The 14,034-nt window shown below is 43.3% G+C and overlaps 1 protein-coding gene across 2 annotated transcripts in view; it reads right to left on the bottom strand.

Annotated features, from left to right (window-relative positions):
• The window catches only part of MLLT3 (MLLT3 super elongation complex subunit), a 285,529-nt gene extending 282,844 nt beyond the window's left edge, over window positions 1-2,685 (bottom strand). The window contains exons 1-2 of one of the 2 annotated variants that reach the window (XM_054689447.1): window positions 2,400-2,685; window positions 773-953 (exon numbers count right to left, since the gene is read on the bottom strand). In XM_054689447.1, coding sequence (XP_054545422.1) covers window positions 773-953; window positions 2,400-2,411 — 193 coding nt within the window. In that variant the 5' untranslated portion in view covers window positions 2,412-2,685. Of the gene's footprint in view, window positions 1-772; window positions 954-1,899; window positions 2,135-2,399 lie in introns of those variants that run through there. The other variant, XM_054689448.1, reaches the window with a different exon arrangement.
• Between the last annotated feature and the right edge of the window lie 11,349 nt (window positions 2,686-14,034).

Raw genomic sequence — 14,034 nt, 5'->3', positions numbered from 1 at the left:
CACCGACGTGGGAAGGGCTGAAGCAGAAGGCAAGACCACAGCGTTTTCCTCTAAAACTTAGCTTCGACCTTTGCAGGGACCCTCTTCCCCGCAGATCACATTGGGCAGACACTTTACTTGGGAACGTGCTCAAAATCTAATGAGCAGTCAAGTGCTTGCTGCTGGGGGCTAGGAACCAGTAAGCCCCCAACTAAACATAAAATCCTAACTGTGGGTGGTGGGGAGCCTAATCCACAAAAAAAAAAAAAAGGAAAGTCTGTGACAATTAGCACCCTATGTCCCATACATCGGAAGGCAGGCAGGACCCTAAAGAAGCTACTTCGCAAAAACGGAACAATAATTAGATTTCAAGAATTCTTGCTAATAACACAGGTAAATGTCAATTTCTCCAGGAAAAAAATAAAAAGCGCAGACTGTTTATTCCCTCCAGCCCCACTCCTCACGCCTCCTAACCCCACAACTAATTGCACCTTCCCCACAGAACCCGCGGCTACCCCCAGAGGACCGGTGAGGGCTGGCTTGGGATGAATAAACACTCGACACCTGACGGTCCTTTCACAGTGGTGACTTTCACGGAGCCGAAGTCGCGCGCGCGCGGGCGGGAGCAGGGACCTGGCCCGCGCGGCGCCGCGCACCCAGGTCCCGAGGCTGCGCCAGCGAGAGAGACGCGGGGGGGCAGGGAGAGGGGCAGGGGGACCGCCCCGGCCAAGCGATTGTTTCCTCCGCCGGCAAAGACATTTTTTATCGAGCTCCTTTTGTATTCAAGCCCTACCTCTTTTTGGCCTAGGAAAGCTTTCGTGCAAGTGGAAGACGACTTTCTCCACAAAGTGCTGTATGTTACTGTGCTCCGGGCCGCGCACGAACACCATCCAGTCGTGGGTGAAGCCCTCCACGGTGGGTTTTTTCCTCACCTGGGCGCGGTGCCCCAGCTCCAGCTTCACCTGCACGGCACACTGCGGGCAGGGGGAGGAGAGACAGTATGAACAACAGGAAGGCGACCGTTCGACACTGAACATTGCGCCTGACATTTTTTTCCTCCTTCTTGAAACGCACATAAAAGGAAACAGCGGTGCCCTCTGCATCCACGTTTCACGCGCGTGGGCGCGCACACCCCACACCCCCAAATACACCCTAGCGGGCCAGCACGGCCCCTGGCGCCCCGGGTCCCGCATCCACACCGGCCGGGATTGTAAGGGAATGTTACCCCCGATCCGAAAGGGGGTCCGAAGATGTGGGGGGAAAGAGGCAAGAGAGCACACTTAGCTCCTACAAGCACGACAACAAAATGCATCGGAAACAAATTAGGAGACAATTAGGAGGCAATGCCCGGGCGGTTTCCCGGCGTGGAAAGGGAGGTCGCTGGAATTCCAAGTGGGGGTTCTGGCGAGCCCCCTCCGCGAAAGTACCGCGGCGACAGGCACACGCCGAGCAAGTCTTTGTGTACGTGTGTGTGTGCGTGCGTGTGGAGCGCTGTGCCAGGCGGAATGGAAACTACAGGCAGCCTCTGCTGATGGGCACAAACTCCCGTGCTCCTACCACGGGGTTCGTGCACAGCAAAAACGAGACGTCGTCACACACACACACACACACACACACACACACACACACGCACTCCGAGGCATCCCTAACTTAAGGTACCCCGCGCCCCCCAACGAAGAGCCCCACGCGATCGGCGATACCAGCCCCACAGAGCCCCGGCAACACACTTCCATGAGCAAAAGTGGCCCCAAAGTCCCTCCCACCTCCCCCCAGAAAAACCATATTCCGAAAGGCAGGGCGGCGGGTGAACAGTCCCCGAGCCTCGACTGCGCACAGCCGGGCGCGGGGGCAAAGTTGCGTGCGGCCCCGCCGCTGTCAGCTCACACTCGGGCTCACACTCGCGCGCCGCGGAGAACGCACCATCTTAGCGGCCGCCGAGGCTGCTCGCCGCGTCCCCGGACTGTGCCCGCGGCTCCCAGCGGCGGCGGCGGCTGAAATATGGCTGAGTTATTATTCGCCTCCTTCCACCGTGTGTGTGTGTGTGTGTGTGAGAGAGAGAGAGTGTGTGTGTGCGAGTGTGCGAGTGTGTGAGTGCGCGCGTGTGAGCGAGTGCGCTTCTTGCGATTGCAAAGAGGCGAGGCGGGAGGGCGGTGCGGGGGGTGGAGGGGCGAGTGTGTGTTCGTGTGTGTTGGAGTGTGTGAGTGTCTGTGCATGTGTGTGTGCGCGCGCCGGGGGGGTGGGGGAGGGCGGAGAGCGGAGGCTGAGGGAGAGGCAGCAGCTCCCTGCAAGCCGTACCAACCTTTTTCTCTAATTGGAACCGCGGAGCCCTGGCGCTGTCTGGGCTGCGTCGGAGGCGCAGGGCGAGGGAGGAAAGGCGGGGAGAGGGGGGGGTCTTTATTATTATTTTTGCATGTACTTACCGAGCTAGCCATGCCTGGGGGCCCGGAGGTTTGCTGGGGTGTTGTGTGGTACCCCCCTCCCGCGCCCCCCTCAGCTGTAATTCATGAAGAGGCTGCTATGAATGAGAGCGCGCCCAGGAGCGGAGGGTAGATGGCGGACATTCTCTGCCTTTTTCCCCCCGCGATCGCTTGCTCGCTCGCTGGCTTATTAAACTCAGCCCCAAAAGCAAAAGCAGCAGCAGCAGCAGCAGCTCCAGGGCCAGAGGATGAGATTCCGGAGCATGCGCCGTGGCGCCTGACACGGGGCTCCGAGCCTCACGGGGCGGAGGGAGGGCGCGCGGGCGGGGCGGGGCGCGCGGGGAGGCCGAGCGAGCGAGCCAGGGGGAGCTCGAAAGAGCCAATCACCGGCCACCTCCCGAAACCCCGGCGGCCCGCACCGCCACACTGGAACGCCTGGCTTAAAGTAACAGGTTCCTGCTGGGGTAAGGGGGGGCGCTAGGGGGAGGTGGCCAGCAGGGCGGGGAGGGGGCGCTGGTGTGGGGAGAGCGGCCAGCTGGGGAGCCCTCCCAGCCCCCGTGCAAACTCCTCTCTCCCTACAATAAAAAACGGATTAAAACTGCTGGAATGTAGCCACTGCGTGGAGCCCCCAGCAGCCGGAGAAGGGGTGCTCCATCAAGGCTTCAGCGTTAGTTAGCTCTCTCGGAGGGGGGCGCAGGCTTTTCTTTTACTTTGCACCACGTCTTTTTTTGTGGGTTTGTGCTAAAAGGCAAGAGCTCATCCCCAAACAAACTTATTTGAAAAGAGAGCGAGAGGAATGCCAACCCTACAAACACGCATCAAATAGCAATCGCTGAGACTGTGCAAACTGGTAACAATCCCCTGGCCTGCTTCCCAGCCCCTCGCAGGCATCCGCCCACCACCCCGCGCCCTGCCCTTCTGCCGCTACCACCGTCACCGAAAATGTAAAAATGAAATGAACAAGAGAGAAACAAGCACGACGTTTCCTTCCAAGGGCACGCCCCCCGCGTAGGTAGTCCCCGGCTGGGAGGCATCACAAAGCGGTGCCCAGGTGAAGGCGAGACACCTGGGAGGGCCGGGGCGGACCCTCGGGGACCAGGATTGAAGTTGTTTTCTTCGGGAGGTTGCCCCTCCTGACAACCTGCTGGGTTGCACAGAACGTGGAAGAGGGTCCTCTGAGGATTCGGGGGGCAACTGGGAGTCTTGAAATAGCAGATAAAGTTAATACTGACTCTAATGTGTATAAATTGGATTATAATCTTTTAACGTGTTGCTGACAGCCAACGTAATCCATTTCTGGATATTAATCTGGTTAGGCTCCCGGGTGACAATCAGTCGCAGGCGCGTTCCCCAAGTCGCGCTCCTGCAAACGTTCCCACTCGGGTTGTATCTGTCTCGGAACCCCGGGACAGAAGAGCGTAGCCACGCGTGGGGTGTGGGGTGGGGGCTGGGGGGGCTGAGGAGGTACCAACTAGCTTCCTTTAGCAATGCAGACAACCTTTACAAAGGAAACGGATAAGATCTAGACCATTGATTTGCAAGTGAAAGATGGGTGTAACTTCAGTTCGTTAAATCAAGATCCTTGCATCTTCCCAGCCCTCATTACTTTTTTGTCCTTTTTATTTTCTTTACTCCCTTTTCACTCCAGTCTCCCGACTTCTTTATCTTAGTTCCTTTCTCTTCTCCCTGACTTACAGCTTTCCTTGTCTCTTTCCTTTGTCTGGGCTCAACTTTCTTGCTTCTTTTGCTTTCTTAAAATCTCGAAAGCAAGTTGTCTCGGCCCTGGAATTAAAGAGAGTGGTACAGGGGGAAGGAGCTTACCTGCAGCATCAAGGGTCCTCATGGTTAATGTTTCTGTTCTCCAGAATTTAAAAAAAAAAAAAAAAAAAAGATAAAGTAACCCGAATCAGATTGCACCACTTCGGGCCAACTTTAATTTCCAATCCAACAAGTCTCCAACTTTAAGTGATTTGAACCCCTGAAAGTACTACTCTCCTCTACCCCAGTTACAACAAAAAAATCTTGAGTTTAAGGACCCCCCCCCATACCTCCTAGTCTTCTAACGGATTGAGCATTGAATGGAAATTTCGGACAACTGAGGGGTAACGTTTTAATCCAAATCCAAGGATTTAGGTTTCTTCAATTTAGCCCCTTGTATGTAGATGCACATCATCGTATAAGTGTACAGGTATATAAGTGTACAGGTAGCTGTGTCTGTCTGTGTGAATAGGGACTAAATTTACACACACAAAGAAAAGCTGGATGTGTAAGAGCTACATGAAGGGTGGACCAACTTGCTATGATTTATTAAGTTTTGATAAAAGTAAAGTTTTGGAAAAATTGAAGTATTCTTTGAAATCATAAGAAAGGAAACTGAGTTATCTGGATGAGCCATTGATAAAGCCATTTCCTATACACTGCAACCATAAGGAAGCGAGTGCAGCTCAGCATACATGTGAAAGACAACAAGCCCATTCTTCGTATGAGTTGATTTCAGAGTTTGGTTAACTTCTTTCAGAGCCAACCAGGTTCTCTTGGGATTCTCACTGTGACTTGTACTCGCGCCAAGTGCCTGGTATCTTCTTTATGCATTGTGTTTCCTAAATTCAGATTTCTTCCAAGAGTAACAAATAAATACTTCGAGTCAGAGAGGGTCTTTCTCCATTACCCTTCCTTTCTCTAAGTGCTTTAAAACCGAACGTAGTGCTAGTTCTTATTCGCCAGAGTGGAAATTTAGATTCGGTCAGTAGATGGCGCACCGAGCCCTTTCACCAACGTCCTTATGTGACCTCTTTACAACAAAAAGACCGGGAGTAGGAAAAAAGGAAAAGAGAACAGTACTCTGACTACTCTAGATTCAACTTTGGACAAAGGAATTAATGCCGATCTTTCCATTTATTAGTTATAACCGATTCTAACGAGCTGGCTATTAATTAAAAGCAATCAAATCAGGAATAACAGCAGACTTATTTTGCATCCAGCTTATCTTTGCACTTTGAGATGCAAATATCAGAAACAACCTTTTAGGTACTTGATAATGTAATTATAAAAAACATTTTGAGGGGCCTCCATGGTGGCGCAAGGGGTTAAGACGCAACCTATGAAACTATCCGCAGTCACTGCAGTACGGGTTCAATCCCCGGCAGGCCAGGGAGATACCCACAGGAGGCAGCAGACCTCTCCTGCCTCACCAGCTGCTCCCCTCAGCAGTGTATTTCAGTCAATCTGCCTGTTCTGTTCCCTGCTTTGTCTCTTGTGTGTCCTCTCACCGCCTCTCCCCCCCCCACAGAAATCTTTGGCCTCTGTCCCAGTTCTTGTATGCATAAATAAATAAATCTTTTTAAAAAAAGAAAGAAAACATTTTGAAAATATATAGTAAGGCAATCTCCTTTAGTACTAAGTACCAAAAATAAAAAAAAATTAATGAAAATGTTGAGAAGTAAAACCATCTATCCAAACAACAATTATTTTACCAAATTCATACTGTAGTATGTAGCACCTATGAAGCACCATGGGTTAGTTTTGAGGAACAGAAAAGCAAAGAGATTGACATTATCACATCAAATAGAATGCTTGATGAAGAATAAGAAAAGATGAGTGTAGGGCAGATCTTCTGATCACTAACACCACCTACCCCTCCACCATCACTTGATTGCAAACTCTTTCAGCTGCAACTGTTTTGTTTAATTTGAAAGTTGAGGTCAATTGCACAACATGAGATCCTTTAAGAGTATTAAGGTGTAAAAAGCAGTTACTTCTTCTTAGAATTTATCTTCCTATTAGATGTGGTAGATTTTTGATGCATGAACTCAAATAATCAGATAAATAAAAAATAACCATTGCTTCTCCTTTGCTATAAGAATGGGGGGGGAGAGAAAGGAAAAGATGCAAAGGAAGAAAACAGACAGTAAACATTTTTGCAAAAATTACACCCACAAAAAGGAGGCCTCCCTTGCGGCCTACGGGTTAATTCTCAGTGCTATCACCACTGTGGCCTGAGTTTGTTCGATCCCCAGCCAGGGAGCCATCCTACATATAGCACAGCAGACCTCTCCTGTCTGATCCACTGCTCCCCTCAGCAGTGTATTTCAGTGGAGCCTCCTGTTCTGCTCCCCACTCTGTCTCTGATGAATCCTCTCACCTGCTGCACCTCTGGCCTACAGCCTAGTTCTTGTATGCATAAATAAATAAATAAAAATGAATTTTTTTTTTAAAGATTTATTCATTTATTTATACAAGCATTGGGTACAGTCAGAAGCACGGGAGGGTGACAGAATTCACCAGAGCCAGAGCAGGGAGCAGAACACACAGACCGACGAAATACACTGCTCAGGGGAACAGCGGGTCTGCTTGCCATGTGGGACCCTCACCGGTGGCGGGGGAATGAACCGGCACTGCAGAGGCTTCGGGCAGCTTTGCAGTCCAGCGCTCAACCTCTGCGCCACCGGGGAGGCCCAATAAAAATGAATCTTTAAAAAAAGTTTTAAAAAATTACACTCAGAATAAGTAAGGATTTTTAAAAAGATTTATTTATTTATGCATGTAAGAACAGGGATATTAGGCCAGAGGTGCTGGGGGTGAGAGGATTCACCAGAGACAGAGTGGGGAACAAAACAGGCAGATTGACTGAAATACACGGCTGAGGGGAGCAGCAGGCAAGACAGGAGAGGTCTGCTGTGCCTTGTGGGTAGATCCCTGACTGGCCAGGGATCGAACTCGTGCTGCAGTGGCTGCTGACAGCTTCATAGGTTGAGCTTTATCCTGTTGTGCCACCAGGGAGGCCCAAGTAAGGAATTTTTTTATAATGGTACACTCTTTCTGTGTACTTCATCCATGGATACATTCACCAAAGCTATATTTTGCTGCTCCATGTGCCAGACACAGAGTTAGGCTCTAAGAATGTAAGAATTGTAAGGTTCCTGTTGTCACAAAGTTTATGACCCAGTGGAGAAGTCTCGCCAAAACCATTCTTTTTTTCCTTTAATTTCTTAATACCTAGATTTGGGATAGAGTTGTGTGTAAAGCATGAGAAATTCATGATTCCAGCATAGTGTATTGGGAACTTCAGAATAACTAAATGGTTATTATTTTGAAGAAAAAAAATTGCTTTGATACACACTTAAGCACCCAGTCCAGGACTGTTTCCTGACATAAGATATACACAAAGCTTTTTAACCACCAGGGCCTCTTCATGTGTAAATTATTCCCTGAGAGTAATTTAAGCAATGCACTTATATATTCAGAAGACAAGAGAGCCTCCACAGTAATAATTTATTAATTTAGCGGGCTGTATCCCTAATTTAATAAATAGTAACTCAAGGTCTGAAAAATGAAACAAGGATGTTCTGTAAGATCAACAATATGAAACAAAATAAACATTGGTGATCAGTTGATACAGTGTTAGTGAAAATGTCTTCCTAATATATACAGGAATCCCAGTGGAATATTTGTTGGTAAAATACACTATTAAATTGAAACTACTTGCTATAAAACAATCTATCTAAAAAGTAGACTACTTTACCATGGCATCTCTTCAAAGGCTACTGCACAATTTTCCAATTTCTTTACATAATGATTTGATCTCCTTCATTTTCAGTGGGAATGTTTTCATATGATTTTATAGCTTCCATTCACATATTATATATGGAGAATTCAAATAATCACTTTATCCTAAAATCATAAAATGTACTTTGCCTTATTTGGTAAAAATGAAAAAATAACATATCAGGCTTATGAATTAATATACACAGGTCAAACTTCAATAAAATAGCAAAAAAAAAAATTAGGAAAAAGCAATTACTCCCATCTGTGCATTAAATAGCCTCACAATGACTTGAAAACAATACTAATTCTCTAAGAAGTAAGTGATTTACTACCTTCTGGTAGGATCAAGTATCCTGGTTGGGTTAAACTATTTACAGTCAGCTTTGAATAATCCATGAGTATATTAACCACTTTGTAAATATGACACAATTTATGTGTGAGCAGGGTTTTTTTTTTTTTAAAGATTTATTTTTATTTATTCATACTAGCACTGGGTACAGTCAGAAGTGCGGGAGGGTGAGAGAACTCACCAGAGCCAGAGCAGAAAGCAGAACAGGCAGAGGGACCGAAGTACACTGCTGAGGGGAGCAGCGGGCGGCAAGAGAGGTCTGCGTGCCATGTGGGACCCTCCTCTGGTGGCCGGGGAGCAGCCGGGGATCGAACCAGCGCTGCGGACTGCGGGCAGCTTTGCAACCCAGCACTCAACCGCTGCGCCACCAGGGAGGCCCAAGCAGGGTTTTTTTTTAATGGAAATTTATATTAGAGTCAGTTTTTGAAATGCACACAACCATCTATTTCTTAGTTACCACTCATAGTTTTTCTTACAGAGACGTTTATGTTTTAGTCCATTCTTTTGGACTAAAGAGCTCCACTTTCTAATGTTTACTAAGCAAATTCGCAGTCTAAATTTTCAGAGTATGGGCCTCCCCAGTAGTGCAGCAGTTGAGCGCTGTGCTGCAAAGCTGTCTACAGTCTCTGCAGCGCCGGTTCGATACCCCACCAGCCAGGGAGAACCCCACATGGCGCAGCAGACCTCTCCTGTCTCGCCCGCTGCTCCCCTCAGCAGTGTCTTCAGTCTGTCTGCCTGTTCTGCTTCCCACTCTGGCTCTGGTGAATTCTTTCACCCTCCTGTGCTTCTGACCTGTACCCCAGTTCTTGTATAAAATAAATAAATATATATATCCTCAAAAAAAATTTTTTTTCAGAGTACTTTGGCAAAAAAAATTGATACAGGAAATAATACAGATTGATAAGAAAGGAGGAATAGCCACTTACCAGTGTGCTGAATCCAAATAACTCCTAGAGGCCATTGCAAATTGTGTATCTAGTATATACTCTCTATGAAATAAAATAAGGGAAAGTTAGTAAAGGACTATCTTTTCAGCTATAGTGTTAGCAATTTGAGAATTTCAAGTTGCAATAAGGAAGTAAAAGTCACTTGTGAACAACAAAAGAAATTTATATAATTAGACTCTTACTATATGTTATGTTTCATGATTTTGACATTTTCATTGCAATATTAATTCACTGTATTCAGTTAACTTTTATTGGCTCTCCATTGAAGGTCAGCCATTGTTCTTGGCAGTTTGAAATCAGAATACAAGCATAGGATGCTTCTAACACTTATTTATAACAAGACATTTCACAATTGCCTTAGAGTTGATAGGTCGTTATAGAAAATGAAAGTTGTTAATACATAGCTATAAACCCTTGTTATTCATTTGTATCTCTTTTTTTTTAAAGAAAAAAAGATTTTCCCATGATATTGGCAGTAATCCTTACTTTGAGAAAAATGTTTGAAAATATTTACTATAATCACAAGTAAGTATCTCAAATTAGAATTTCATCTTCATGGGTTCCAATTGGTCAAATTTGGGGCAGTTTGAATCTCAAGAAGAATCAGTGAGTCTGTAATGATACTTTTAAAAAAATAACAAACAGGTAAAGTAAAAATTCCTTATGAAAAAATATTAGCCAATTCACATATGTAAAGGTAAAACAGATTTAGAAAAACAATGTTTCAGCCACCATGGTGAAACAGATTAGTCAAGATACATAAATATCTGCTAAAAGTAAAGAGTAAAATATTTTTGGAGAATACATTCTTCATGATGCAATGTCTCACTTTATGCTCCATAGATTACATATTCGTTGTAAAGGGAGAAGAGGGCTTTTACACCAGAGAAATCTTAATCAAGCAATCAAACTTCACATCACCAGCAATGGGAAGAGCTCACACCATGTGTCTCTTGATGGGACATGATAAAAAGCATATGGCTTTGCCCATGTAGTGTTTCTGCCAACAGTATTTGAATCTAATGGTGGAAGAAATCAGAAAAAATCTAGATCATTTGGGACATTTTACAAGATAACTGACCTGGACTCTTAAAAAATCAGTGTCGAGCGATGAAACCCTTTCCATAAAAAATGAGAGGAATTGTTCCAGATTAAATGTAACTAAAGAAACATGACAACTGATATAATGCTTAGGAGATAACTGGATTCTAGATCCAAAACCAAACATATAAGCAAAACATCCAAGGAAATTACTGGAATAATGGGAAAATGTGAATATGTCCTCTATTTTGATGATACTAATCTATCATAGTAAAATTTCTTGACCATGCAAAAGGGTTTTATGATTTCATAATAGTTCTTAGAAAATATAAAGTGAAGGGTTCAGGAAAGTATCATACCTATAACATTCAAGTAAATCAGTCAAAATAAAAAATGAAGATATGTAGCTATAATTGAGATGGAGAGACAGGTGATGCAAATTGAGGTGATCATCATGTGAATTTTTCTGTAGATTTATTTTAAAAATATAAATTTTAGGGGGGAACTGATCTTCAAGATTCAGAACTGATTTCAGAAGTCTCATTCTGTATATATTTCTTCAACACTATTTCTTTTTGTTTTCTAAAATATATATATATGTTTAGAAAGACACAGTAAGGGAAGTGAGAAGAGAAAAATGTTATAAACAAAAGGATTTTACTGGAAAGGAAAGACAGAGGCTCAAATTTTTTGTTGCCTTTTAAGGCTTTATGTTTGCTCCTTTCTGCTCACCATTAAATTTGTTTTTGAATTTTAACAGTGTGATGGCTTTTAATTGAATGACATGTTTGAGGTCAGCATCTTTGGTGATCTCATCTTTACTCTGTCAATGAAGGAGTCCAAAAGGCAGCAAGACACAGGACATGGGTTTGGCGTGCCCTGTGAATTAGTGACAATATTTTCATGCGAATGTTCTTTCGAAAGTAGATGCTGTGTGTGAAAGGTTTCTCTCATGAGATTACAGCAATTTAAAGGTCATTCAATTCTACAGACCGCTTAATTGTGCCCCATTAAGCATTTCTCAAAAAGAAGTGTGTTTTTTTTTTTTAAATAGCGTTCAAGGACTGCCAATATCAGCATTGTCTAACTTAGAAAGATTTTTTTTTTTTCATGGCTTTTATCACTGACCCGGTGTATAATGCACTGACTTTCCTTTTTTATTGCTCAAGGGCAGCTGGATGAGTAGCCTTGGCTCATTTAGAAACCATCTAATGCTTTTGTTCTCAGTTAATATTTTCTTTAAAGGTCACCTACCTCTGACACCTGTCAGGTTAGCACTTCTCAGAAGCAGGAATAGGGCCTTTTCTTCACCAAGTACAGTCAATGCAATGTTTAAAGACGGGCCAGCAATCCTGAACAAATAAAGAATTAGTAGCTTGCTCTTCAGGCTCTTGTTTTAGGGCCAGGGTCTTTATGGCAGATTTTTTTTTCCAATATGGACAGAGAGAGGAATGATATGAGTCGACAAAATAGAAACAAGGTAGAGAGCTCCATCTTTCCTTTCCAAATTTGAGAGAGAATAGAGTTGTTCCATAAAATATTGGTCAGGGTTAAAGAAGTTCTTTAAGCACAATAAGTCGAGGGAGAAAAAAGCAGGCCCCAAATAAAGAACAAAAAAAGAAGACAAATCCAAACCACTTAAAAAAAAATTCCTAACTAGCTCATAAAACAAAACATGGAAATTATAAATATAACAATTGTATTACAAAAAAATTCACTCTGCTCTAAGGGTCAACCTTTTAGAGACAGGTTTTAATTTTTACTCTGTAATGCCAATGTGAATGGAAACAATAATTCCATGTAACACAGTCCACAGACTCTCCCAATGAATTACCTAGTATACTGTGTTGTTACCCAAACTGTGATTAAACAAAAAGAACGAGGAGCATCAGCTGGAAAAGTCAGGCCTCTTAAACTTTCCTTCCATTAAGACAGCCTTTAATCCTCTTTCCAAACCTATATTTAAAACTAGATACTGGTCCTGCTGTAAGCCCAACACAATGATCTGACTGGCAGCCAAGACTACAGTTGAGTCTTACAGTGGTGATCCTTTGCACATGTCAGAAGAAACAGGTAGAAAAAGTCTCCAGGTCACAGCTCAAAATATTCCTAATTATTTTGTCCTCCTTTGACTCACCAACGAAATAAATATTTCAGCTAGACACCCAAAGTTTTGATTTGTGTTATTTTAGCTTGGGAAATGTGAACATGTTTTGATTCCTCTAAGCCCAATTAAAAATAAAATTCACAATTACCATATTAGTGGATGCAATTATTTCTACTCCTTAATTCACCAATCTGTAAAATTATTGATAGACTATCTTAGAAAAATATGAAAAAGAAAACAATAATTTCCCTAACATTACAGATTTTTACCAAAATTTTTTGTACACCTATCGCAACCCACACCCAGTTTTTCAACATTAGATAGAAACCAATGAAAAAACAATTTTGATTGAGTGATGTTGGTTAAAGGAGAGTGAGACAAATATAAGAAAAAACAGAAGGCACAGGGAAGAAATACTTGGAGTTATGTATAGAAATAAGAAAAATGTTTTAAAAGGCAACATTGAAAAGTGTTGCAAGAAGTTTTTGCGTTCCTCAAAATGATGTATTTCCTTCCTTGAGATGACGTATTTCCCAAAATAGATCTACTTGTTAAATAACAAGAAATAAAATGCATACAATGTCATGGGCACAATTTAACTTTTCTGACCTCTTGGGATAGAAGAAACAAGTGCAGTTGTTGTTACACAGGATTCTGTCACTACAAGTAACATCAAGGTTAAGGTACACCCAACTTCATTCTTCCAGTTGGGATAAATTAGTCTCCTGGTCTTGGTCTTATTTTGGTGGCAGTCTTTAATTTCATTATTTTTCCCCATTACCCCAATATTTGATCATACTGGTTACTTTTTTTTTAGATTTATTTATTTATGCATACAAGAACTGGGGTACAGGCCAGAGGTGTGTGGGGGGGTGTGAGGATTCACCAGAGACAGAGTAGGGAACAGAGCAGGCAGACTGACTGAAATACAGTGCTAGGGGGAGCAGCAGGTGAGACAGGAGAAATCTGCTGTGCCATGTGGGTATCTCCCTGGCCGGGGATCCAACTCATGCTGAGTGGCTGCAGATAGCTTCACAGGTTGTGTCTCAACCCCTTGTGCCACTTTTTAAAGTTACTTTGGGTTCATGGGTAGAAACCTTGAAAAATTAGGTCTGAAGGTAATTGCTGAGGCTGCGTTATTTTACTTTGCATGTTTGAAGTTAAGCGTTCATTGAATTCATATTAAAATAAATGAAAAATGCTACAAAACAGTATTAGGTCAATCTTAGCAGATTTTTCCCTTTTAAAAATATTGACCTAAATGTAAATTGGCTAACCTACTCTTTAATGTCAAAGAAAAAATGATTTAACTCTTGGATATAAGCAAGCCCACTTGGCAAAACTGGGGTACAAGTAATTCTAAGCCAAGCACATTTCTCAAAAAGGAAGTTCTCTGACATCAAGAAGTTGTTTCCAATTGGCAGAGTTCAGAAATAGCAGACCTTCCTAGAATAACAAATTTGAGATATCTTATTCTATTGTAAAAATAGAAAAAAAAATTTCAGAATATTTTTTCATTAAGCTAATAGTATAAAATACACTTAGAAATAGGAATAAAGACAGTCCAAAAGTAATTATTAAACCAAAGGTGAAAATGATATATTTGAATCAGTTTTCATATTTTGTTGTTTTTTCTTTCCATGAATACAC

Source organism: Talpa occidentalis, unplaced genomic scaffold, assembly GCF_014898055.3.
Source record: "Talpa occidentalis isolate TD23 unplaced genomic scaffold, MPIMG_talOcc4v2.1 talOcc4.7, whole genome shotgun sequence".
NCBI lineage: Eukaryota > Metazoa > Chordata > Mammalia > Eulipotyphla > Talpidae > Talpa > Talpa occidentalis.
The sequence above is the reverse complement of the archived record's forward strand: the minus strand, read 5'-3'. Positions and strand labels throughout refer to the sequence as shown.